The sequence below is a fragment of the Podarcis filfolensis genome (assembly GCF_964270895.1).
Source record: "Podarcis filfolensis genome assembly, chromosome: 9".
Classification (NCBI taxonomy): domain Eukaryota; kingdom Metazoa; phylum Chordata; class Lepidosauria; order Squamata; family Lacertidae; genus Podarcis; species Podarcis filfolensis.
Genome location: NC_139610.1, coordinates 5,039,408 through 5,066,808, shown reverse-complemented (window position 1 = coordinate 5,066,808; position 27,401 = coordinate 5,039,408). Strand labels below are relative to the sequence as shown.

Genomic DNA, 27,401 nt, shown 5'->3' with positions numbered 1-27,401 from the left:
CCCAGTTTGAGATATGTGGCGACTGGGAAATCCATTCTGTTTTTATAACTGTGTGTTATATTGTGGTAAACTGACCTGAGACCTTTTGGTTAAGGAAGAGTGAAAAATCCTATGAAGAAATTTTAAAAGATAAAATCCCTCCACATCCAGAATACTTACATGCAGCTATTTAATTGGTAGCCTTGAGCTGACTTTAAAGAACCATACCCCCCAAAATGGGGAGGGAGGGGAGAAGTGATACATTAAAGTTTGTAACTTGGGATCATATTATAGGGTGGTATCTTTCATCAGGCAGATGAAGCACTTTCATTACTTGCAATCCTTTGCTGCTTTTCCAACCTCTATCCTTGTTTTGTTTGCTTTTCCCATTCTTTCAAAGGATCATCTGCCACCTTCCTCACCAATAATAATGGTGTCCAATTTCCTTTTTTGTAGAGATGCTATCAACCACTTTTTGTGGTCCTTAGATATACAGTGGTACCTTGGTTCTCGAACTTAATCCATTCTGGGAGTCCGTTTGACTCCCGAACCCGTTCAAAAACCAAGGCACAGTTTCAAATTGGCTGCAGGAGCTTCCTGCACTCAAGTGGAAGCCGCGTCAGACGTTCAGCTTCCGAAAAACATTCACAAACTGGAACACTTACTTCCGGGTTTGTGGCATTCGGGAGCCGATTTGTTCGGAAGCCAAGCCGTTTGAGTACCAAGGTACCACTGTAGTTAACTCAAACCCCATGAGTATATGAGGTCAGCCTGCTCAGTGACTGGCTTCAGCTTTGCACTTCTTGAAATGTCCAACAGATCTTGAAATCTCTAATTTTAGGACCTTTGTGCTCAAGATTAGGACTGTTCCAATAATTAAAATAAATTAGATTGCCGGCCTTATAGTATATCAATTGTGTAATCAAGTCCCAAGGTCTGTTAAAATTTCACTGCTCTTTAAGAACTGAACCAGATCATCCCAGGCTTGCTGTCCACCAATCTTTAGAACTCTACTTAGCACCTGTAATTCATACTAAAGCATTGGAATTTGTAGGCAAATTTAAACAAAACAGAAGCATTTATTTATGACAGCCCAAAATAGTGTTAAGATTTGGGAATTGCAATCATATATACAATATATGGTAGGTTCTCCGGTTAATTTGCACCCCAGTCCAGATCACCTCATGTTAGTTTCCCTTCAGTTCAGTTCCAGCCGGTTAATTTGCCAACAGATCCTGTTCCAAATCAATTCAACTCACTTTAAGTTGCCCAGCAAGCTTCCGAACTTGCGCGTTTTTCCCCCTTTATTCACCAAAATTTCAGAACAATATATTCATTCAATAATACAATGAAAACACTGAAAACAGTATGATACTTACAGATCGGACAACTTCACTGATGAGGATAACTGGGGTCCTTTTGCCTGGGTTGGAGGGCAGAATCCACTGACTATACAACTCCAACAAGAATTGAGAACAGGAATGTATATCTACACCGGCACGATGTTTCCTATAACCAGATACAAGCACAGTTAATAAGCTACTACATTGCAGCTATCTTATAATAATCTAAACATGTTCACCAAAGAGTGGGTCTTAGGGAGGAGAAACAGCTTTGCCATGAATTTGAAGCACTCATTCAGCTGTTGGAACTAGAGAATGGAGATCTGCCGTCAGGTAGGACAATGTATTTCTGGCTCCAAGTTCCTACTAGCAACAAAGGCAAGTGCTTTGATATTTTTGACAAACATGTCATTTAATTGTGTTCTCAAAGAGCACACTTGAAGGCCAACCAGGAAGTCAATTGTGGATGTGGTTAAGATTCATATTAATAGGGAAACGGTGCTGTAACTTAGGACTATCCAGTCAACCTTTTATTGAACTGTAGCTAGAGTGGGAGCAGGGCAATACATTTTAAATGATCCCATTCTGCCGAAACTTGAGGCAATAACTGAATATTTGTTACAGGCAGTAATGCCTTTTGCAACTACTGAAAGGCAGAGTCTTCTTTAGGATTAGAGTGGATGAGAAAGACTTTTGAGTATAGCTGAAAAGGTTAAATGCAAGAAGAATAAAATAAGCAGCTACCCCCTATTCAGTGCTGAAAAGTTTACTGTAAATAGTCTCCCTTAGAAATGAATATTCTCTTTGGTAATTAAGGGAGATGTGACTGTGTATCTATCTATCTATCTATCTATCTATCTATCTATCTATCTATCAAAAACCAATCAGTATATCCACTGATTAATGAAGGCACAAAAGGATTTTCACTTCTGAATGCAAAACTGTTACAATATGAGATCATATTGTATGAGATCATAATGAGACAGCCAGCTTGTTTACATCACATGATGGGGCTGACTGTGGGAAACAAGGTTACAGTCAGTTCACAGGGCAGTTCACCAGAATTTGCTCGGTGTGTAATATGAGACCTTCCTCTTGCGTCTCACTTGTTTGCTGGATTTTGAAGTGAACGGACATGTTTTCTGTAGTGCTGCAAAGTCAGAAATAAAAGCATGTAAATGGACGTTTCTGACTTTCTCCTTTCCCTGCCAGGGAAGCAGGAGGGAGGGGGTGTGCATCTCCCACGCTGGGAGGTGTCGCCTATTGAGACCTAGCCTGGATCCTGCGGGGATTGCAGCCAGGGAGGTCACCGTAGACCAAGCCGGGAGACCGGGAGAGTTGCCAGCTTCTCCCGATAAAGGCTTGTTTTACAACAAAAACTAACTGCAGAGTATTCCAATTACAAACAAATATATCTTACTATATAATAAAATCATAGAGACGGCCACAACAGCTCCAGCAGGACAGAGCAGCAGGCACTCGAGCAAGAATGGGTTGAAGTTCAAAAGAGAGTGGGAGGTGTTTCAGAGATCAGTTTGCCAAACTGCTCTCTGAAGTGACTCCCATCTGCCTTTAAAAGTGGGTGGGGGTGAGCCATGGGGTGGCAGGCGAGGAGGCAGGTGAGGTGTAAAGGGAGGTGGTGTTGGCCAGGTGTGGGATAACTGGGGCTGGCAGGCAGGTGGGGTTGGCAAATGGAGCAGAGCTGGCAGCTGTGTGTGCACACAGAAAAAATCAAAACCTGGAATTCATGGGAGAGGATGGTGGCGAGGAAGGGGCAGGCATATCACTCTCATCGTCTTCATCTTCATCCCATTCTTCTTCCCGCAGTGGAGTGATGTTATTTCCTAGCCACACAGAGTGGATAGAGACCTTAAACGAGAGGGGAAAGTAAGTTAAGTGATTCAGTATTTTTACTTCTTAAAATGCCCTCACACTTTGACATAATGAAAAACCTCAAATTAGTTTCTAGTCTATATACAAATGATGATATCATTACATTTGCATCTGTAGGCAGCGTCTCTCATAAATACTTAGAAGTGTGCCCAGAGACAACTGGAAACTGATAACGGAAAGGTTAATGCAGAGAGCCAGTGTGGTGTAGTGGTTAAGAGCGGTAGTCTCGTAATCTGGGGAACCAGGTTCACGTCTCCACTCCTCCACATGCAGCTGCTGGGTGGCCTTGGGCCAGTCACACTTCTTTGAAGTCCCTCAGCCTCACTCACCTCACAGAGTGTTTGTTGTGGGGGAGGAGGGGAAAGGAGAATGTTAGCCGCTTTGAGACTCCTTAAAGGGAGTGAAAGGCGGGATATCAAATCCAAACTCTTCTTCTTCTTCTATGTTTGCTGGGGGCTCATGTCAGCCTGTACCAGCAAAAGTTTCTGGAGAACCTTCAAAGGCAGCCCCATATATGACAGTAATCAAGCCTGGGTGTGATTAGTAATCTAGCCTAACTGCAACCAGCCCCCTTCTAAGTTAGCATCCCAAACAAAGTTGAAGTAACGTGGTCTGATGCCATTTAGGTTTTTGTTTGTTACTATGGTATGTATTTCTGTGTTTTTATATTGTAAACTGTCCTGTGATCCTCAGATGAAGGGCAGCATAGAAATTTAATAAATAGTAAAACCTGTAAGTTCCTACTATGTGTAGAAATGCTATCGTCACCAGTTCCTCAAGCGGAATGATTTCTGCCTTAAAGCAGAATTTCCTACCTACTGGCTCCCACAGAAGAGTACTGACCCTGTTACAACCACAAAATATCTTCCGAATATAGGTTTTACTTGATCTCAACATGATAAGGCTAAGCCGGTGCAACTTTACAGGATGTTTGCTCTTTGTTCCGCAAATAATCCTGGTGTTTCCCATTATCTTGTTGGATACAATGGTTCCTTAGCCACCAATAGATATCCAGAGGGATGGGGGAGTGAGATTTGTTTCTTGCCCCCAACCAATGTACTTTTCAGGAATGGGGACCACAGGGAGGTAATAATTCCCCCTACCCCCAAAGAATAGGAGACGCATCTGGTATGAAGTTTGCTCCCTAACCTCTACAGAAGATCCAAATAGTGGTCCTGATGACCAGAGCTATCTCATCAGAGTTAATGAGATCACATGTCTGCTGCTCTGCTACTTCATTCTGTTTTCAATCATAATTTGTCTTCCCCTAAAATAATAATCCTACAATCCCAAGATTGTAATTCAGCAATTCTTGTTACTCTGGAAAGTCAAGAATACAAAGGTTCTCGCTAAATATAGACATTGGAACAAACCTGTCCTAGTTTATAGCCCATATTGCCCATTTCGCGCTCTGTATTGATCTGTAGTAAAAGCTTTTCATGGCTGATAAGAACACCTAAAATAAAAAGAAAAATACAAAATTCTTTTAGGCAAAACCCACAATAAGCCTGAAAGTACACATTATCACTGTGGTCAACATATAATGCTGACCCTTTTTGCTACTGACATGCTCAACTTGCGTTCTCTCTGCTGGAGATTCTGCTGATATGCTCCATTTCTCCTATCACTTGGGGTATGTTAAGTAACCTCAGCTGCTTCCTTTGGGTTCAATGGAATGCCCAGCAGAGCACCTTTATATACTCTCTGGAAACCACTTGCCTGACGCAAGGTACAGTAAGGCAGGGGTGGGTGCAGGGCTACTGCCGGTCCAAAGGCCGAGCTTAAACAGAGGGAAAGGCTCTTCCACAAGCAATGTCAAATGGGAAAATTCAGGGACAGCATGCTTCCCTGGAGCATTGGAAGTTAACATTTGGGTGATGCTGCATATTTCCTTTTGCCAGTTACTGTGGACAAGAACCAGACTTAGTAAGACGCACCAGTGGTGTTAGAAGAGCATATGCCAAGGATAGTTCAAGTCTGAAGAATACTTGCAAGTAACCTAAGTTTACTTTCTGTTTCTATTTCAAAAACTGTAGAACTTCTGCATAAGCAGCCATTGGATATGTACCTGTAGCAGAAGGAGAAAGAGACGGAACAGGATCCCATGCTTGGTACAAGTGGTGGGTGGCAATGTTGTCTCTTTTGGATGCCATTTCTTGGATTTCTTGTTCTACAATTCCTCTTATGACATTTAATTTTCTCCCAAACCTGAAGTTCAGCAGAAATAATCATAAATGACTAAAACATCTTCTACAGTCAGGAAATCTTCACTAATAAAAAGACTACTGTATCAGCTTTTATTTTTATAACAGGATTTACTTCTGGGGAAAAGGCATAGCAACTAATTTAAAATGCAAATCAACTATTAACAAACCTAGGCTTGATTTGCTTAGAACTAGCCTAATTTAGAGATTTCAAAATTAACCAAATGCTGTGAAAAGAAAATCCTATCATTATATAGATACGGGTATTACGTAAGACAACATGGGAGTTTATTACCCATAAATTCGCTCTTTGCGACTCCTGGAGGGCATTCCTTAACAGTGGGATGGCACTGTCAGGAGCTTGTCCTACACTCGAGTAGGACCCTGGCAGAGACACATGCCAGATTAGCATGTTCCCTCTCTCCTAGCCGATCGTTCGGGAGCTTCAAAAGCTTTCTTCAGCCTGAACATCACAGCGACCGATGCCAACAGACATCGGCACACTTAGGAATCCGCAGAGTCTGCGTAGTTAGCGTGACAGACCTCAGCAACTCAGCATTTTGGCTAATCTACTTTATTTACATTAAAAAAAAAATACATTTTTTTTACATCCCCTTCATTTTATTTCAAATTTACATTTTATTTATTTCAAATTTATATTTATTTTTCAAATTTATATTTATTTCAAATTTACATTTTATTTACATCCCCTTCATGGATCACTGCCTTGCCATGGCGAAGGGGCTTGAAGAACTCAGAGAAGCTATGAACTATGCCGAGCAGGGCACCCAAGATGAACAGGTCATAGTGGAGAGTTTTGACCAAACGTGATCCACCTGGAGGAGGAACCGGCAAGCCACTCCAGTATCCCTGCCAAGAAAACTCCATGGACAAAGACAACAGGCATATAAAAGTTATGACGCTGGAAGATGAGCCCCTCAGGTCGGAAGGTGTCCAACATGCTACTGGGGAAGAGCGGAGGACAAGTACAAGTAGATCCAGAGCTGATGAAGCGGCTGGGCTAAAGCCGAAAGGACGTTCAGTTGCGGATATGCCTGAAAGCGAAAGGAAAGTCCAATGCTGTAAAGAAAAATATTGCATAGGAACCTGGAATGTAAGAACCATGAACCTGGGTAAGTTGGATGTGGTCAAAAATGAGATGGCAAGAATAAATATTGACATCCTGGGCATCAGTGAACTAAAATGGACAGGAATGGGCGAATTCAGTTCGGATGACCATCATATCTACTACTGTGGGCAAGAAACCCGGAAAAGAAATGGAGTGGCCCTCATAGTCAACAAAAGAGTGGCGAAAGCTGTACTGGGATGCAATCTCAAAAATGATAGAATGATCTCGATACGAATCCAAGGCAGACCTTTTAACATAACAGTAATCCAAGTTTATGCACCAACTACTGGTGCTGAAGAAACTGAAATTGACCAATTCTATGAGGACTTACAACACCTTATAGAAGTGACACCAAAGAAGGATGTTCTTCTCATTATAGGGGATTGGAATGCTAAAGTAGGGAATCAAGAGATAAAAGGAACAACGGGCAAGTTTGGCCTTGGAGAGCAAAATGAAGCAGGGCAAAGGCTAATAGAGTTCTGTCAAGAGAACAAGCTGGTCATCACAAACACGCTTTTCCAACAACACAAGAGACGACTCTACACGTGGACATCACCAGATGGGCAGCATCGAAATCAGATTGATTATATTCTCTGCAGCCAAAGATGGAGAAGCTCAATACAGTCAGCAAAAACAAGACCTGGAGCTGACTGTGGCTCGGATCATCAGCTTCTTATAGCAAAATTCAAGCTTAAACTGAAGAAAGTAGGAAAAACCACTGGGCCGGTAAGATACAATCTAAATCAAATCCCTTATGAATACACAGTGGAAGTGAGGAACAGGTTTAAGGATTTAGATTTGCTAGACAGAGTGCCTGAAGAACTATGGATGGAGGCTCGCAACATTATACAGGAGGCAGCAATGAAAACCATCCCAATGAAAAGGAAATGCAAGAAAGCAAAGTGGCTGTCCAATGAGGCCTTACGAATAGCGGGGGAGAGAAGGCAAGCAAAATGCGAGGGAGATAGAGAAAGATACAGGAAATTGAATGCAGATTTCCAAAAAATAGCAAGGAGAGACAAGAAGGCCTTCTTAAACGAGAAATGCAAAGAAATAGAGGAAAACAACAGAATGGGAAGAACCAGAGATCTGTTCAAGAAAATTGGAGATATGAAAGGAACATTTCGTTCAAAGATTGCCATAATAAAGGACAAGAGTGGTAAGGACCTAACAGAAGCAGAAGACATCAAGAAGAGGTGGCAAGAATACACAGAGGAATTATACCAGAAAGAAATGGATGCCTCGTACACCCCAGGTAGTGGGGTTGCTGACCTTGAGCCAGACATCCTGGAGAGTGAAGTCAAATGGGCCTTAGAAAGCACTGCAAATAACAAGGCCAGTGGAAGTGATGGTATTCCAGCTGAACTATTTAAAATTTTAAAAGATGATGCTGTTAAGGTGCTACACTCAATATGCCAGCAAGTTTGGAAAACTCAGCAGTGGCCAGAGGATTGGAGAAGATCAGTATACATCCCAATCCCAAAGAAGGGCAGTGCTAAAGAATGCTCCAACTACCGCACAATTGCACTCATTTCACACGCTAGCAAGGTTATGCTTAAAATTCTACAAGGAAGGCTCAAGCAGTATGTGGACCGAGAACTCCCAGAAGTGCAAGCTGGATTTAGAAGAGGCAGAGGAACCAGAGACCAAATTGCAAACATGCGCTGGATTATGGAGAAAGCCAGAGAGTTCCAGAAAGACATCTACTTCTGCTTCATTGACTATGCAAAAGCCTTTGACTGTGTTGACCACAGCAAACTATGGCAAGTTCTTAAAGAAATGGGAGTGCCTGATCACCTCATCTGTCTCCTGAGAAATCTCTATGTGGGACAAGAAGCTACAGTTAGAACTGGATATGGAACAACTGATTGGTTCAAAATTGGGAAAGGAGTACGACAAGGCTGTATATTGTCTCCCTGGTTATTTAACTTATATGCAGAATTCATCATGCGAAAGGCTGGGCTGGATGAATCCCTAGCCGGAATTAAGATTGCTGGAAGAAATATCAACAACCTCAGATATGCAGATGACACAACCTTGATGGCAGAAAGTGAGGAGGAATTAAAGAACCTTTTATTGAGGGTGAAAGAGGAGAGCGCAAAATATGGTCTGAAGCTCAACATCAAAAAAACAAAGATCATGGCCACTGGTCCCATCACCTCCTGGCAAATAGAAGGAGAAGAAATGGAGGCAGTGAGAGATTTTACTTTCTTGGGTTCCATGATCACTGCAGATGGTGACAGCAGCCACGAAATTAAGAGACGCCTGCTTCTTGGGAGGAAAGCAATGACCAACCTAGACAGCATCTTAAAAAGTAGAGACATCACCTTGCCAACAAAGGTCCATATAGTAAAAGCTATGGTTTTCCCAGTAGTGATGTATGGAAGTGAGAGCTGGACCATAAAGAAGGCTGATCGTCGAAGAATTGATGCTTTTGAATTATGGTGCTGGAGGAGACTCTTGAGAGTCCCATGGACTGCAAGAAGATCAAACCTATCCATTCTTAAGGAAATCAGCCCTGAGTGCTCACTGGAAGGACAGATCGTGAAGCTGAGGCTCCAATACTTTGGCCACCTCATGAGAAGAGAAGACTCCCTGGAAAAGACCCTGATGTTGGGAAAGATGGAGGGCACAAGGAGAAGGGGACGACAGAGGACGAGATGGTTGGATAGTGTCTTCGAAGCTACAAACATGAGTCTGAACAAACTGCGGGAGGCAGTGGAAGACAGAAGTGCCTGGCGTGCTCTGGTCCATGGGGTCACGAAGAGTCGGACACGACTAAACAACAACAACAACATTTACATAGAAACACACATGGAGCACTGCAACATGGCTCCCTCCCTCTCTAGCATCAGACAGCAAAGAGGAAAAGGACAAAGGACAATAGTTCTACTTCACGGAACACAGTAACACAAACATCCTGTCTCCGTCACTTCCCACTCTGTGGAGTCAAAACATATACCTTCATGTGAAGGACAACAATCCCATGACTGCAATGATGGAGCAGGAATTCTAACAGGCACCCCTCCTCCAAAAATAAGGTTGACAACATTGCAGGGGGTCACCAACTATGAGAAGTACCACACCTGCAAGGACCTTTCTTGGTGTCCCCCCTGAGGCAAGCAATTTAACCCATATTTTCTTTATTGACGAAAGGGAATCCTGTGAGGCTTCATACTGCTCTGCAGTGCAGAGCAGTTCCTGGAGTTAGGAAAGTCCATCCCTTCATCTTCACTTGGTTGGGCAGTCAACTTCTCCCCTCTTTGGGGCATGAGAGAAGAAGTAGGAACGGATTTCCCACTTGCCCCATTGTAAGGAGTTGTTGCTGCCAAAACTAGTAGAGATAACACTCCAGGCACACAGCCATTTCTGTCTTGTTGATTTATTACTAAAAGTTCAAAGCAGTTCCAAGAGTTCAAACAAACGCGTCCATGCTTAACTCAGTCAGATGTCTCGACTGAATATTTGTGACGTCTTTTCCCCCAGCATGCCCATCGGTGCAGGGCACGCCTCCTATTTCCTTTGTTCTGTGAGTAGCTAGTTCTGGGGACGGGTTGCCCCCTCCCTCTTTCATCCTCTGAGTCGGATGACAGACTGCTAATGAGCTCTTTCGGCTCACGGTAATTGCTTCTCTCCCCCCTCATCTCTCTAGCCATCTCCCTTTCCCTGAAACCCATGGGCTGCCTTTCTGCATTTTCCTGTCCCTGCAGACATTTTGAATAGGGGTTGGGAGAGATGAGGCTCATCTGTTTGCTTTTTCTTGTCCCAGAGGGCATTCTGATTTGGAGCTTCATGCCTTCACCATGAGGTGCATCACACACTCATTTAATGCCCATTGGAAGAAGGTGAGTTGCGGTGGGTGTGCATTGCCAGCCTTGCTTGGCTCCAGTACACTTGACTTCCCACTCTGCCCCGTCTCTGCAGTTTGTTTTACTACGTCCAGCTTGCCTGCTTTTCCTTTCCAGTGAAGTTTCCCTCCCACTTTCAATCTTGGTAGGAGCAAACTACCAAGTAGTGGTAAGTTGTTGTTGTTTAGTCATTTAGTCGTGTCCGACTCTTCGTGACCCCCTGGACCAGAGCACACCAGGCACTTCTGTCTTCCACTGCCTCCCGCAGTTTGGTCAAACTCATGCTGGTAGCTTCGAGAACACTGTCCATCCATCTCGTCCTCTGTCGTCCCCTTCTCCTTGTGCCCTCCATCTTTCCCAACATCTTTTCCAGGGAGTCTTCTCTTCTCATGAGGTGGCCAAAGTCTTGGAGCCTCAGCTTCAGGATCTGTCCTTCCAGTGAGCACTCAGGGCTGATTTCCTTCAGAATGGAGAGGTTTGATCTTCTTGCAGTCCATGGGACTCTCAAGAGTCTCCTCCAGCACCATAATTCAAAAGTGGTAAGTAGTAGCAGCCTAAATCCAGCACGTGGCCCCTTCCCCTCTGTTCACTGGGTCTTTCCGCTGACTCAGATCCTTCCCTCTCCCCCTCTTTCTGGCTGCAGTAGGTTTTCTGTCAGTTGGTCACATGCACACAACACAGGGAGGAAAGCTAAACTCCTCACTTCTCTGGTGCCTTGATTTACACTGTAGGAGGAGGGCTCCCCATCTCTTAGGCTGCTGTTTTTTATTGTTTTGTGTTGGTGGAGGAGGGGGCTGCCAGCTACACTGCCAATTTGGTTGTGACAGCAAAGGGGGGAATCCCCACCTGTTCGGCTGCCTCCGTCCTGCCTGGCCAGTTTTTGTTTCTTTGCTACACTGGAGGAGGAAGGCTCATGTCTTGTGCTGGACCCAGGAGGCCTTGCTTTTCCTGTGTGTAAAAGGGGTGGAGGAGCTGCCATGGCATTCCCACACATTAATTTACTTGCCTTTACTGGTGATCATGGGAGTCAGTGGGTGCTTCCTTGGCCTCCTGGGTGAATATATATGCATGCGTTCACCACCAAGTATTACCCAGGGCAGGTCCAGCTATTTGGCGGGGCGAAGCCATTGCCTTAGGTAGCAGAAGCCCCTGAGGCGGTGCCTCTGCAGGCATCCAGCATATCCCTGCCACCTGTGAAGAAACTACACTGGCACTGATTTCCAGTGAAATTTTGCGAAAATTATGCAAGCACTAACTAGAGATTGGTGCCAATGCCAGTAGCAGCACTTCCTGTTTTGTCTCAAGTGGTGAAACAGGATGTGCCACCCCAGCACTACAGAATGCTATGTTCTATATTGTATTGCTGTATTTTGTACATTGGTGTGAAAGACTAATTTTTAAAAATTCTGAAAAGAATTCAGGGAAAGAAAAGTTGGGATAAGCATCACCGCAGACAAGCAGGAAGGGCACCAACATCAGAAGTACCTTGTGTCCAGAGCTTTTAAAGCTTTGTTTCGAGGTTGCTGCTCCAAGCAGCTAACAGCTGGATTGCCTGCAAGTGGTATTGTCATGGCACTCAACACCAAGGATGTTATGGCTTGGACAGCTAGAACATTTATTTGGGTCCTCTCTGTATCTTCCTGAAAAATGAACACATGAAGCCAAAGTTATGAGTGTAATTCTACAATAGGAAAAGAAAAACCTGCAAAGAAGCATCGTTTCATACCTAATAAGCTAGGATTACAACTTTCTTTAAACCACAGAGCCGATCAGAAGGTTGGCAGTTCGAATCCCCGCAGTGGGGTGAGCTCCTGTTGCTTGGTGCCTGCTCCTGCCAACCTAGCAGTTCGAAAGCACGTCAAAGTGCAAGTAGATAAATAGGTACCGCTCCGGCGGGAAGGTAAACGGCGTTTCCGTGCGCTGCTCTGGTTCGCCAGAAGCAGCTTAGTCATGCTGGCCACATGACCCGGAAGCTGTACGCCGGCTCCCTTGGCCAATAAAGCGAGATGAGCGCCACAACCCCAGAGTTGTCTGCGACTGGACCTAATGGTCAGGGGTCCCATTACCTTTACCTTTACAACTTTCTTCTTGGCAGAGCTCCAATTTGCAACTAAAGAGCAGAAACATGTAAAAAACTCTCTTCCTAGGACAATTTGTATGTTCTATTCAGTTTCCTTCGGGGGCTCTGTCTCCTTTTGTACACAGGCCCGTCTTTTCCAGTCGTGTTACTGGAAAATCCAAATTGGCAACAATATGGAGGTGGAATTGACAAAATAAAACCATTCACTGGATTACTTTACCTCTTGCTGGCTTTCCTCTTGGTCCAATACAATTGGCTGGGTTACAAGAACACCAAGAAGAGTAGCCCATGTCTCTTCAAACTGCATGCGGTTTGTCCACCCTGAGGGAAGATCCAAACCACTGATGTTTACCACTTCAAATGACAGAGAATTACCAAAGTATAGGTTCCACAGCTGTATTTTTATGCTATTAACAAAAGAAGTTTTAGAAATCCCTGAAAACATAGTATGTTTATCTGCCAGGGGTGGAGAGATACAGATAACTAACTACCTGTAAAGACTCCTTATGACACACAGAGTTTATGTGTAGAATTAACATATAAAACTTGCATTCTGCAACCATAATTGCATATTTTGGCCAGTTCTAGAAATTCTTTCCTTGAAATCATAGTTTTATCCATGTGAGAACCTACAACATTCCCACACCCCAACATTCCATCCACATGTGACTATGGCCTGCTTTCTGCTGTGGAATGCTGGTTTTTGTTATGTCATTTTATGATTATGAATATGCCCCATTAAAAAAAACTTATGAAAAATGTAAAAATTCCATCTATGCTCACACTCTAATCTGTGCATTCATATTGGAGGCTAAAGATTTTCCCTCTCCCCACCTACATTTTTGTAAGCATGTGGAAACGAACTCTTCTTTCGAAGTGGAAAGTTGGTTTAAATTGCAAAAGTAACTTATTCCGCAGTGTTGCATAAAGTCAACACAAAATACATATTTATATTTGAAAATGTTCCTTCAGATTCTATGAAGTTTAAGTTTATTTTCAATATGCAAGAAAGGGCATCTCAATACTGAAAACTGATAAGCCATGTCCTATATTCAGAATCTGACCTAATGAGGTATGCCACATACTGCAGTGTTCAGTGTAGCAGATCAGCAAATTGAAAAGGCCTTTGCCTCTGATTTCAAAATACTAAGGTACCTCAAGGTCACCCACTCACAACCAAGGCTTACTTTGTATTAAACAGTTTAAAATAACGTTAGTTCACCATGTACAGTGTTTTAAATTAATAAAGACTAAACTACAACTTATATATGCAGCTCAGTTTATCTACCTACCCAATGTGTTAATTCGATAGATAAACTCCTTGAATACTTCTCTCTCCTGAAGAAATTCTACTGGTATTTCTGGGAAATTTGTGCCAAAATCACCTGTGGGCTTTGGAGACCAACCCAGTTTCCAGACCTGGACAATATGGAGACATAAAGAAATATAAATATCTTGCCGTTTGGAGCCCTACCTTTCCACAGACATTAAGAACATCAGGTTCTTGTCTTTAAGCTAGGACCCTCTGATTTGTCAACAATCATAGAGGGAGACAGAGAAGGCATGTTGACTTCTTTGCATGTGTAAGAAGCTAAGAACCGATGTCCAAAAATGACACTCCCGCTCTTAACCTATTAGAAGGGATTCTCATAAGACCACCACCAAATTTTCAATAGGGGCCTTTAGGCATGAAAACGTGTAATTTACATACTTATATAATTTACTGTGAGAAAAAGATACCTAGTAAAAATCAAGAAAAAACATGACAGTATGATCAGCAATAATTTTCAACATCAACTTTAGCAGTTAAACACATACCAGTGGGGGAACTCTGGCATAGCTGTTTACTATGGGCAGTCTTGACAAGCTGATGATGATGTTTTTAAGAACAGGGGTGAGGAATGCTGAAATATGGCTGTTTTTCTTGTGCCCCAAAGCCAAGACAGATTGCAAACATTCCACCAACTCTGCTACTATTTCACAAGTCGTTGCAATATACTCAAATTCTTGAATTGGGAAAGAATACAAAAGTTCAGTACAGAATACTCCAATACATGCAAACATACTAAATTCAAAATTGCTCCAATCTATCCCTAGAACTCTGTGGCGTCAGAACAGCTATCTTGACAAAATACATTAACAGACTTCATCTGGCAAGCCATAAAAAATGGTGCATACTGCACAATTATCTAAAAAACCAGTAAGAGCAGTATCAATTAAAGCTATTCTGAAGGGCAACATAGATGTGATGTTAAATGTGTAAATCCATTTAATGTGTCGTTTTCTTACTTTCAAATTAATAGCTGACTGTGGGTGGGTGGGGTAGAAACAGGATCTGGTACCGCAGCATTTAGTAGACAGAAGGTTTTAGTCAAGGCATTCAGACCAGGCAGTTATGTGGAAGCCTTGTGCTAGAGCAATTTTAGGAACCAGTATTTTAGGAATACTGGGCCTTCAATAAGATTATGATTAGCTTCACTCCACAATGAGAAAAGCTGCTTTGGTTAAAGCACCTTGCCTGTTTTAGCAGCCTGAGGATAGCACTGAAATCTCTTCAAGCTGGAGCACTGCTGGCAGAACAGCTGCTCCTGAGCCAGAACTTCTGGGGAAGTGGGACACCACTGTAGCCAGCTTGGAGGGAAATTCTTCCAATTCTTCCTCCAAGGCAACGGCTCAAAGAGGGAAAATTAGTCCCTGAGATCATGACACATAGGGAAAGTGGGTTCCTCCACAAATGTGGGCTCTGATGAACACCGTTCGCCCGGAGAAGCCTCACAGTCCCTGCTACTTCGAAAGCTTAAAAAGATACATTAAATGCAGTCACACGTTTAACATTACATCTAATCTTTGCCTTGATAAAGTAGCAACAGAATATGTATATGAAACGGGCAAATATTTCAACAATAGTAGTAAATGTGGAAATACATATAAGAAATGGTACAAAGATATAAAACATGCTAAAGATTTAAAACAACAAAAGTGAGTAAAAGTTTATACTAGTTAAATTAAAACACTATTATATGCACATTTGAAGCTTGAATCTCCTTACTTTCTCTTTGTGGATCTACTTCATTCTCACTTGCAGGTTTTGTAATGTTCTTCTTCCTTTCTGGACTAAGAAGCTGATTTCCAGGTTCAACTGCCACTGTATTAGAGACACACCAAGCATTTCTCAACACGAATTTTTAATTCCCCTGAAGTAGCATTATTGGACAAGTATTTGAATTGCAAGCTGAACAAAAATACCGTATTTTTCGCCCCACAGGACGCACCGCCCCATAAGACGCACCTAGTTTTTTGGGGGAGGAAATAAAGGGGGAAAAAATTATTTCCCCCCCAGGCGCGGGGCTGGCGCGGGGGAAGCCTGAGCTTCCCCCGACCCCAGCCCCCAGAACAGGCTGCTGCCTGCAAGCCTTGCGAGCCTGGCGGGACCTCCCGCCGGGCGCGGGAGGCTTGCGGACACCTTCCCAAAGCACGGGGCGTCCTCCGGAGGGCGCCCCGTGCTCCGGGCTGCTGCCCGCAAGCCTTGCGAGCCTGCGGGAACTCCTCCAGGCTCGCAAGGCTTGCGGATAGCTTCCTGAAGCCTGGAGAGCGAGAGGGGTCGGTGCGCACCGATGCCTCTCGCTCTCCAGGCTTCAGCGAAAGCCTGCATTCGCCCCATAGGACGCACACACATTTCCCCTTCATTTTTGGAGGGGGAAAATTGTGTCCTATAGGGCGAAAAATACGGTACTATTAGTTTTGTAAGACAGAATTGCACAAACTGATGACATTTTGTTGAAGCTGTTTGATATCATGGATTTTTGTACACTGAGAACTTCACTCACTCCATGTAAGTAAGCAGGGGCACAAGATGATACACCCACTTGGGATTGTATTTCGTGGTGGGGTTTTTTTTTCGTGTTTTATGCTGTAAACCACCCTGTGATCTTTGGATGAAAGGCAGTGCAGTCATACCTCGGGTTAAATATGCTTCCGGTTGAGCACTTTCGGGTTGCGTTCCACGGCAACCCAGAAGTAACGGAACGCGTTACTTCCAGGTTTCGCCGCTTGTGTATGCGCAGACGGTCAAAATGACGTCGCGCGCATGCGCGGAGGCAGCAAATCGCGACCCGCGCATGCGCAGACGCGGGTTATGTTCGCTTCAGGATGCGAATGGGGATGCGGAACAGATTCCGTTCATATCCAGAGGTACCGCTGTATGTAAATTTAGTGAATAAAATAAAACAAACACAATGCACAGACCAGGTCTGTGAAACTTGTAAAGGTGTTAGGACGATACAAGATTCTGGGATGGGCCCCTTTGATTGAAGGCGCTTCCCATACTACTTCCATCAGGCAACTCACCTGCTTCTATGATGAATCTGATACAGTTGATTACAGAGCAGGCATGAGTCACATACGCCACTGATGCCAGCAGGTTCCATAAATTCGGTTGTTGTAATGCCAAACAGCAGCAATCTAACACAGTCTGAAGATCAATACTTAGTGGAATATTCTTATGTATCAAATGCCAAGAAAGTATCTAAGGAATAAAAACAATAGGAGATGAGATGGGACCATCGGTACTTCACTGAAGGGTGTTTCTCTATGGCTGTTAGGATGCATCCATGTGGGAAGTTTCTCTCCCTACCGCTAAAAGAGGAAGGCTTCCTGTTTGCTCCAGTTTCTGTTTCTTGGCAAAGCTCCTGGTTCAAACTTCGCATTACACCCAGAACAAGGGACCAAAGCAACACAACAAAGAGAGAAAGGTTGGCCCTGGTACCCCAGAGCCAGTGCAGTGACTTCTATGGCGACTGGCAGCCTGCAGATAAGAGTGTGGCCACGGATCCATCTTGGCACCCACAGAAACACCCTTCAGGTGAGTACTGCTGGTTCCTTCTGCCTATTTGTTTTTTTTTTTTTTTAAATATTTTTATTTTTCCATATAAACACCATACAACAAACATAAACATACAAAAACAAAACCAAAACAAAAAACATGTATCATTTCATATCCTAATTTCATATCCTATCTTCCCCGACTTCCTCATGCTTCCCCTTTCTGTATTCCAAATTCTTATCGATTGTTCAGCAAATCTTCCCTTATTTTAATTTAAATTTAGACTATTCTTCCTTATTTTCCTTGTCTTAACCATTACTAATAGTAACCATTTACTTTCCAGTCCAACATCATTCTAACTTTCATTAACTTTGTAATATTTCTTTAAATAGTCCTTGAATTTTTTCCATTCTTCTTGCGCTGCTTCTCTTCCCTGGTTTCGGATTCTGCTCGTCATTTCTGCCAAACCCATATAGTCTATCACCTTCATCTGCCATTCTTCCAGTGTGGGTAGTTCTTGCGTCTTCCAGTACTTCGCAATGAGTATTCTAGCTGCTGTTGTAGCATACATAAAGAAAATTATATCCGTCTTTAACACCCCTTGGCCGACAATACCCAAGAGAAAGGCCTCTGGTTTCTTGGGGAAAGTATATTTAAATACCTTTTTAAGTTCATTATAGATCATTTCCCAGAATGCCTTAATCTTCGGGCAGGTCCACCAAAGATGAAAAAATGTACCTTCAGTTTCTTTACATTTCCAACATTTGTTGTCAGGCACATGGTAAATCTTTGCAAGCTTGACTGGGGTTATGTACCACCTATATATCATTTTCATAATGTTTTCTCTTAAGGCATTACATGCCGTAAATTTTATCCCGGTGGTCCACAACTTTTCCCAATCAGCAAACAAAATATTATGACCAATGTCCTGAGCCCATTTAATCATGACCGATTTAACCGTTTCATCTTGTGTATTCCATTTCAGCAGCAAATTGTACATTTTGGACAAATTCTTAGTACTGGGTTCTAACAGTTCTGTCTCCAATTTTGATTTTTCCACCTGGAAGCCAATTTTACTGTCCAGTTTAAACGCTTCATTAATTTGATGGTAGTGGAACCAGTCTCTCACCTTCCCTTTTAATTTCTCAAAACTCTGCAATCTCAATTTGTCCCCTTCCTTTTCCAAAATTTCCCAGTATCTTGGCCACTTGGACTCCATATTTAACTTTTTAACTGCCTTAGCTTCCATTGGCGACAGCCACCTTGGAGTTTTATTTTCCAGCAAGTCTTTATATCTGTCCCAGACATTTAGTAGTGCTTTTCTGACAATATGATTTTTAAAACTTTTATGTGCTTTAACCTTGTCGTACCACAAATATGCATGCCACCCAAAAATGTTATTAAAACCTTCCAAATCCAAAATGTCTGTGTTTTCAAGAAGTAGCCATTCTTTCAGCCAGCAGAAAGCTGCCGCTTCATAGTAAAGTTTAAAGTCTGGCAGGGCAAACCCCCCTCTTTCCTTTGAATCCGTTAGTATCTTAAATTTAATTCTGGGCTTTTTGCCCTGCCAGACAAATTTAGATATGTCTTTTTGCCACCTCTTGAAACAATCCATTTTATCAATTATTTGCAATGCTTGGAACAAAAACAACATTCTTGGCAATACATTCATCTTTATAGCTGCAATACGGCCTAACAAGGAAAGCTTCAAGTTGGACCAAATCTCCAAATCTTTTTTCACTTCTCTCCAAGTTTTTTCATAATTATCTTTAAACAAATTCACATTTTTAGCTGTCATATTTATACCCAAATATTTCACTTTTTTAACCACAGTCAACCCTGTCTCATTCTGGAACCTTTCCTTTTCTATCTGTGTCAAATTTTTCTCCAAAACCTTTGTCTTAGACTTATTCAATTTAAATCCTGCCATTTGACCAAACTCTTGAATTATTTCCAAAACTCTTTTCGTGCTAGCTTCTGGCTCTTGCAATGTAAGTACTAAGTCATCTGCAAATGCTCTCAGTTTATATTGTTTAGCTCCGACCTGAATCCCTTTAACCAACTGGTCCCTCCTAATCATATTAAGCAAAACCTCCTCCTTCTGCCTATTTGAATCCCAGGGGGCTTGGTGCCGTCTGGCCACCACAACTGATTCTGCCCTTGCTGCCACTGAAGTGGTGGGGGACTGTGCAACTTGTGGGTGGCACCTCCAGTGGTAGGTGTAGACAAGTCCCCAGTCAATGCATCCTACATCCACTACAGAATATTTTATTCCTGTAGTAATATGCATGTTGTCTCTCCCTCCTAATTAGGAAAACAATAGACATAACCCATTCCAAACTACAGGTAACTGCAAAAGGCTACGGAAAGGTTGATGCCACCCTATTCACTTTCCAAACAGGTGTTGCAGGTGCTCACATCTGTAACATACTTTCAAACGGTTTCCACATATGCCATCTCAATAGAAATATGGCAGATAAAACTCCCCAAATCAAAAACCACTAGAACTATGACCTTAGATGATTTTATAGTAAAGGTTGTGATGACACACACACACATCTGATAAGCAATATTCTGTTTGCTATATTTGTGGCCTTACCTCTAGTAACATTACAACAAACTTCAGAATGTCACTTTCTTTGTCAGGTGGAATGCGAAGAGAGGGTGGCAGTTTGGGAAGTAACACCAGATGCTGACTTAAAGCACGAGACAAGACCATTGTAGATTGATACATCCCTGGGTCTCCTGCATAGTAAGGATATATCATTAAAAATGTTATCTGCAAATATCAAACTTTAAAACTGAGGGGCATAGGGGGGAAATATCTCGTGGGTATTCCATAGCATGTGCAGAAATCATCTGGGATGAATGTAGAATACGGGAACAAACATAACCCCCTAATGCTGCCCAATTAACTAGTTGTTACAGGCAGAGAAGCTGTGGCATTCAATAAAAGTTGGCAGCCCTTATATATAATCTTATTTAACTTAATAAATGTTATGCTTAAGATACTTTGCATGTGAATTCTTGCCTTCCTTAATGATGTGTGATTTCTTATTAATTCGGATGCTTCTTCCTCCTTCTCCCATTGAATTTCTCATTTTCCAATTTCAAGCTTGCCTAATGACAGTTGTAGGCAAAGGTCTCCTACAAGAGTTTGTGTCATGAACCTGCATCATGTTTCTCTATTCTTTTTACAGACTAGTGAGATGATGTGTCAAAACAACATGGGTCTCATGCTAGGTATGAGGTCCTCCAGTCTATATGAGGTCCCTCAAAAGGTGGGTCCTTCAGGTCTCACCGACACTACAGCAAATAGACGGCAAATGAGCTTCCATGTAGCTAAAAACTATGCTGGAGTTATGTGGGCAACACAGGCCCCACTCAGAAGCCTCCCACCTGAAAAGATATTCCACTACTTCAGGCAGGGAAACTGGGGTGCCAGAATCAGGCCAACTGGGATAGCTTGTGGCTTTCTTCTGAGGAGGTATGTACTAAAAACACAAAAACAATTCCTTCTTATGGCTCTGCTCAGGAGTACATGAACCAGCATGTAAAGAACGTTTCTGTGAAGTCATGTAAATTCCAGGCAGAAGTGTGGGAATTCATGACACTGGCTCAACAGAAATAGGATCAACTCATCATCCTTTGACCTCACTAAAGATGCAAAATAAATGCTGGTGGTCTCATACTAGCATGGTCTCACTTCCATTTCCTTTCTCCATATAACCTGCTAGGAAAACAGTCCTCAGCTTTCTGCAGGCTGATCTCACATGGCTTATTGATTTGACGGGGCAGGAAAAGTTTACTGGGGGTACTTGCTACTGTACAGATTTAGTTGGGAGAATGCTGCAATATACCCAACTGCTTTATAAAAGTAAATACTCTCTACTTCTATTACCAAAAATATCGCTCAACTTCTTCCAGTATGCTGATGTTTCATTTGGCTTCAATGGCTGAAAAACCTGATGACTGGTGGGAAGCTTTTGTACAATCGCTGTCACATGACTGAGAGTTACGAAACGGGTAGCTTCAAAAAGGCTCTTCTGATTTTTGGAGATTTCATGCATGCCAAGACTTAAACATGGAGCTAGAAGGCTTAGGTTGAAGTCCTGAAAGAACAAATGATGGATAAAAGGTTGACAAAAAACCATTTTCACACAGAAAAGGAAAACTAGAAATTCTAACAAGCCTATATGATTTAAAGTGCTAGCCTGGTTATGTAACGATTGCCAGTCAGGTTGGAATTGAAATAAATTGTTGAAAATTTTACATTATCAGTTCCTGTCAAGCTGAGATACAGCAGACAGATGTCTAGGCCTTTTGGCCCAAAGTACATCCACAAAATGGAGGACACCTAGTGCAAGACTAGATTATCACAACACTCTGAAAACAAGAGTAATTATGTCTGATGCAAAAAACTCACAACGTATTTAGATTGTATACATATAAGCTTGAGCTTAATGCATAAGCTTAATGCATAGCGGCAAGCACTTCATCAGAATTTACACCAAGCCACAATTGTATGTAATGGTGCGCTCTGTGTGTGTGTGTGCAGAAGGGAGACACAGCTTCAGTGCTCCAACTGAGTTTGATTTACATACGTAAAAATAAATGGCATATCTAATGAAATCTATGGATGTTTCTATATTTGTAAAATACAAGATATAATTTATTAAAATTCCATTTAACAAGATGGCAAATGTGTAACCTTTGCTCCTTTTAAACAATTTACTAATTAGCTATTGCTCAGGGCAGCCCATTAGTCACAAAGCTGCATACTATTAAGTCATAGTGACTTAATTCCAAGTAAGCATGCCCTTACTTAGCCTTAGTAATAATTTCAATGAAGATTTTAAAACGTCCGAAGTTTTTATTTAAACAAGAGAGAGAAAACATGGATATTTGATAAAAGATTTCATGTGTCTGGATTCTAAAAAAAGAAGGTAACCATCTATTCCCTGAAATGAAGGCTCGGCTCCCCAAATTAATTTAGCTTGGATATTTTAAAAATACATATTCTATTATGAAGCTTACACATCAAATCCTTGTTGTGAAGGGGTGTGTAGGAATAGCCTACTGGATTAGGCCAATGGTCATACAGTAACAGAATTGTAGAGGTGGAAGGGACCTAGAGGGTCATGATCTAATCTAGCATCCCGTTCTCACAGTGGCCAACCACCATGAGCCCTATGGTCCCAACAGACTTGAGAGGCTAGGGGGGCAGTTGCTGTCAGATGAGGAGCAGGAGGATGCAGCTGGGGGGATCTGTTGCCTTTAGGAGCTGGGGAGGCACCCTCACTGGCTGCTTGTCATTCCCTATCCATGCCGCACAGGGATTCCTAAGCAACGGAGGGAGGGCATCAACTTGCCAAGAGGGGAGGCTGGACTGCAGCAGGAGGAGGAGGAGGAGGAGGAGGAGGAGGAGGAGGAGCCAGAAGGGCTGACCAAAACTAGGCAGCGCATCCACTGCTGGGAACAGTGATATGGAGTGGAAATGATTTTACTACTATGTTTTTCTGCAGAAAATTTCTCACTGTTAGAAATGTGATGTTTTATAAATGGTATCATAATGGTGTCAAATTGAGCATCTGGGAGGGATACAATACCAGGGAAATCTAAAACAAACTACTGAACAGTTTTCTCAGGGCTTTCTTCCACCCTTAACATCTAACACGAAGTATATTTTATTGAGTTTATTATGTTCTAAAATAGCTGCATTAAAAAAAGATGATATGTGGCATGTTACTTTTGTTTTCAATCATATTTTTATACTTGGATTTGTATTTTTGTTTGGATTATTTTGAAAAAGGAAAGCCGATTCATAAAAGCGTACATTAAATCCCCCTTTATTTTGTAATGAAAGCAAACTAATTACCTTATGTAGCATAAAAGAACTCAGTTCGGGTTGAGGAAGCCGATTCACCAACTCTGCACCTTCGAACAGAGCCGAGGCTGACTTCGTGTAGCACTGTGAACTCACTAGTGAAACATACCAGTCCTTTCAAGAAAAGAGTGTCAATCAACTACACATACTTAAAAACAAAAGAGATAAAACTATCTTGCTTTAAATCAAGCTTCTAAAAAGGACTCAAAAGTTGAAATCATATGCATACTTATGTGCTTGCTACCACCAAGGTTGTATTTACCTGATAATACAATCCTAAATTATTGGTGAGGGGACTGACCCCGCCCCTCCTCTTTCACACAGCATCCAAGGCTTCCGCTGGATCACCACAACCATCGTGGGTGACCAATAGAAGCCTCAAATGGCAGGCTAAGAAGAGAATGACAATTCTGAGCAAGTAGCAGTTCACCAGACATATGGACCCTATCAGAAGTTTGTCAGCACAAACAGGGCAAGCAGTGCTACAATGCTCTGATAACCCTTTAAAAGTCTGATTCACTTGGTTCTTGTCTTGCGATGCAAAAAGGTCCACTTATGCCAGCAAGGGAGGTCACAAGATGAAAAACTGCTGCGTGAAGCTTCTTTCTGCCCTGACTGAGGTGCTGCCTGCTCCGTCAGTTGGCCTGGAGAGTTTTTTCCAAGACAGGAGCTCAGCCTTCCAATGACAGGCTCACAGGTATCTGCACACCACTGTAATGACCACCGGGAATCTGTCCTGGGTGGAATCTAGGGATGCATCTGCTAGAAAGGACACTGCCTTTGACACTTTCAGGAGAGACTTCCAGAGTCTAACCAGGCCTTAGCAGTTCCTCTAACCATATCAGAGTCACCATTTTGTCCTCTTGAGTCCACCCTCCTCCTGCATTCTCTACTACGACTGTATGTCAGCTATTGAGAAGGTGAGAGGTCAATCATTCTATAGCAAAACCCCATCTTTTTCTAGACGGAGACATACTTTTTTAATGCACAGGAATCCACACATTTCTGACTGATTTCTGTAGCTCGAACAAAACCATTTCTCCACAAACAACAAAAGCATCACATTCTTAGCATTTTAAGAGGTGTGTGTGTGTGTGTGTGTGTGTGTGTGTGTAAACCAAGACATATCTATTTTGTCCTTATTTAGAATACTGTATTTGATTCTAGGCATCCTATTTTGATGAGCACTTGCCAAAAATGATCAATTAAAAATTAATTAGGCCCACTTTTAAGGACAGCATGTCTAAAAGGAACATTTTAACATGCTAAGTGTCTCTGAATACAATTGCTCTATAATATGGAAGCAGGAATCATGAAATTGCTGTGCAAAGCCTATATTTTGAACAACACACACAGATTCTTGCTTTTAACCAATCTCTAGCATTCAGAATAGAAAATGTACATCTATTTACTAAGTTTATTAGACTGAAAAGTGTTACCTGTACATTTAAAATAAAATTATAATTACAGTAAATCTACAACAATAATCTACGGGCTTACTTTATCTGGAATTACAGTTTCCAGAGCAGGCTGGCTCTCCCCATCCAGTGGGTGTGAAGTAACCAAAGATGATGGGCTACTTGTTTCTGGTGCTACAGTAAGACGAAACCTATCCAGGAGTGAGTAGAGCCTTTGGTGTCTGGAAAAAAGAAATGCAACCAGATTATGCAGAGTCTAGGAGAGACAAAAACATTCTGGTAACATTTCCAGTGGATAAATGTGAACAATTCCAACAGTACAAGAGATATGGTGCATTTGATACATTTAGCACAACACTTCCATATATGATTTTTAAAAAGCAGGAAGTAATATATTTTAGCAGACTCTAACCTTCCTCCTAATGAGAGGCAATAGACTCAGTGTGCCCTAGAGTTCTGTTCAAGGTAGCTCAATCTGCAGAAGGAATTGCAGAGGAGAACAGAAAGGCTCTATATCCTTGAGCACTCTTCCTAACTAGTTTTTGAATTACTGTACAAAAATACAACAAAAATATTTTCCAAAAGAGAGAGCTTTGCTGTTACCGGCAGCAACCACCTTAGGTGCATCCAACTGATGCACGATCACCAAAGTGCAGATCCTTTTGGACCCAGAAGAAAGCAGAATGGGGGCAGAATGGGGCATGGGGCACTTATACGTGCTCCACCGATGTGCATGGCTACCTCCTCCCTCTCCAGGGAAAATGGGACAGTTAGAACTATGATGGAGGTAGGCAGGTTAATCTGAAGGTTCCCTCACTGGAGGTCAATAACAAGATAAAGAATTCATTAGCATTTGTTGATTGCATGTGCAAGGTAGAAACCCTTATGTGGAAGTCTCTACAAAGGAATTAAACGCAGTACACACCTAAATACAGTAGCATTAAATCATCAAACCCTCCCCTTCATTACATTAGATTATTCCGTTTTAAAGCAACACTAACCAATTAATGGTTTACACATTTTGACATGTACAATTAATCCCTTTTGTTACTACCCTATTTTACACCATCAGCTATGCACAAGTGCTTAATCTGCAATTCTCTTTAAAGCTTCTACTGTATAAAATGTTACATTTCCTAAGTCTGGCAAGACTTCCTGATGTCTCCAAAAGTTTTCTTACCTGTAACATAGCTTGCTTGCCCTTGCTTACCCTCTTCCAATCACGTCAAACATGGCCTTACTTTCTTTCCTTCTAACAGTTTCTCTTCAAGACAACTTAACTAAATGATTTAACTATTTTCTTCCCTACACAAGCAGACAGAAATTGAGGTTGCTGCTTTCCCATGTTTGTTCCGCCTCTTTGTATTGTGCCAGAGATTAAGTTTGGGAAATAAATGTTCTCTTTTCCAATATAAATTTGTGTTGGAATTTATTTTATTTACTTAAAGAGTATTTGTACTCTGCTCATCAATCCCAAAAGCTCCCAGAGCAGCTTACATTCAGAGCAGTCTACACCTGCAGGCTTACAATCTAAATTTTTTTTACACAGAACGAAAAAGGGACAGGGAGGGAAGAGGAAAATCAAAAATCGGGCACCAATTTCTAACAGTTGTTCCTATGTTGACCATCTAGTACGGTTCAGGGGCAGGAGGTCGCTGACAGAGCTGGGCCTCCAATAAAGCTGGAGAAATGAGCCTTCTGTTCCTGCCTCTTTTGCTGAGGCCCCTGATGGAGTGGCTGCCCTCAGATGACCCTTGAGGGAGAGGAGAGGTCTTACAGGGTTGGCCTACGCAGCAGAGACAATAGAGTGAGCCCTGCTTCCCAGCTCTCCTACTGCTGGAATGGCTGCTTCCAGATGACACTGGAGAGGAGAGGAGGTCTGATGGAGCCTCCTTGGTTTTTTACTTCATTATGCTAGCTAAAAAGTTCAGTCTTTGTTTACTAAACACACTTAACCTCTTCCAACAATTCTATTTTTGTAATTACTACATTTATATACCCACTTGCTCCAAACTTCTTGAAAAGGTGGTTTGTATTTCATAAAAGGGACACGGGTGGCACTGTGGGTTAAACCACAGAGCCTAGGGCTTGCCGATCAGAAGGTTGGCGGTTCGAATCCCTGCAACAGGGTGAGCTCCTGTTGCTCAGTCCCAGCTCCTGCCAACCTAGCAGTTCAAAAGAACATCAAAGTGCAAGGAGATAAATAGGTACTGCTCCGGCGGGAAGGTAAACGGCGTTTTCGTGTGCTGCTCTGGTTCGCCAGAAGCGGCTTAGTCATGCTGGCCACATGACCAGTACGCCGGCTCCCTTGGCCAGTAAAGCGAGTTGAGCGCCACAACCCCAGAGTCGGTCACGATTGGACCTAATGGTCAGGGGTCCCTTTACCTATTTCATAAAAGGCTTACAATCTAAGAGGCAAGATACAAAAGAAAAAAGGAGCTAGGAGAGGATAGGTCAATAAGCAAATTTGGACACTCTTTTGTATTATTACAAAATTAAAAAGGGGTATAGTCAGTGCTTGGTGAGCAGCAATATGATAGTTGGCTCCAACCAACCCAATGGAGTGTGTCTCAACATCTCACTTCTCCCTCTGGTGCAATCCAATGGTATGGATTCTGATAAAGGGAGCTGTGTCTAAGTGGAGAGGCCAAATATGAGGCTGTTCTAGTCCTACTGGCTACAAAAAAATAGCAGGGGGCTACCAAGATTAACAATATAAGACACAATTAAAAAGCATTCTGTAGTATGTAAGCAATCCATAGCTAAAATCTAAATAGTTCGGAGTTGAGGAGTTGATA

At 42.4% G+C, this 27,401-nt stretch overlaps 1 protein-coding gene across 2 annotated transcripts in view; it reads right to left on the bottom strand.

Moving 5' to 3' along the window:
* The window catches only part of HTT (huntingtin), a 114,099-nt gene that overhangs the window by 15,420 nt on the left and 71,278 nt on the right, over window positions 1-27,401 (bottom strand). For both annotated transcript variants that reach the window (XM_083629853.1, XM_083629852.1), the window contains 14 exons: window positions 24,686-24,824; window positions 23,177-23,299; window positions 21,200-21,410; window positions 19,898-20,043; window positions 16,824-17,001; window positions 15,526-15,621; window positions 14,295-14,482; window positions 13,769-13,895; window positions 12,697-12,797; window positions 11,882-12,036; window positions 5,284-5,423; window positions 4,589-4,671; window positions 3,061-3,191; window positions 1,359-1,488 (listed from right to left, as the gene is read on the bottom strand). In XM_083629853.1, the coding sequence (XP_083485979.1) occupies window positions 1,359-1,488; window positions 3,061-3,191; window positions 4,589-4,671; window positions 5,284-5,423; window positions 11,882-12,036; window positions 12,697-12,797; window positions 13,769-13,895; window positions 14,295-14,482; window positions 15,526-15,621; window positions 16,824-17,001; window positions 19,898-20,043; window positions 21,200-21,410; window positions 23,177-23,299; window positions 24,686-24,824 (1,948 nt within the window). The remainder of the gene's footprint in view (window positions 1-1,358; window positions 1,489-3,060; window positions 3,192-4,588; window positions 4,672-5,283; window positions 5,424-11,881; window positions 12,037-12,696; window positions 12,798-13,768; window positions 13,896-14,294; window positions 14,483-15,525; window positions 15,622-16,823; window positions 17,002-19,897; window positions 20,044-21,199; window positions 21,411-23,176; window positions 23,300-24,685; window positions 24,825-27,401) is intronic.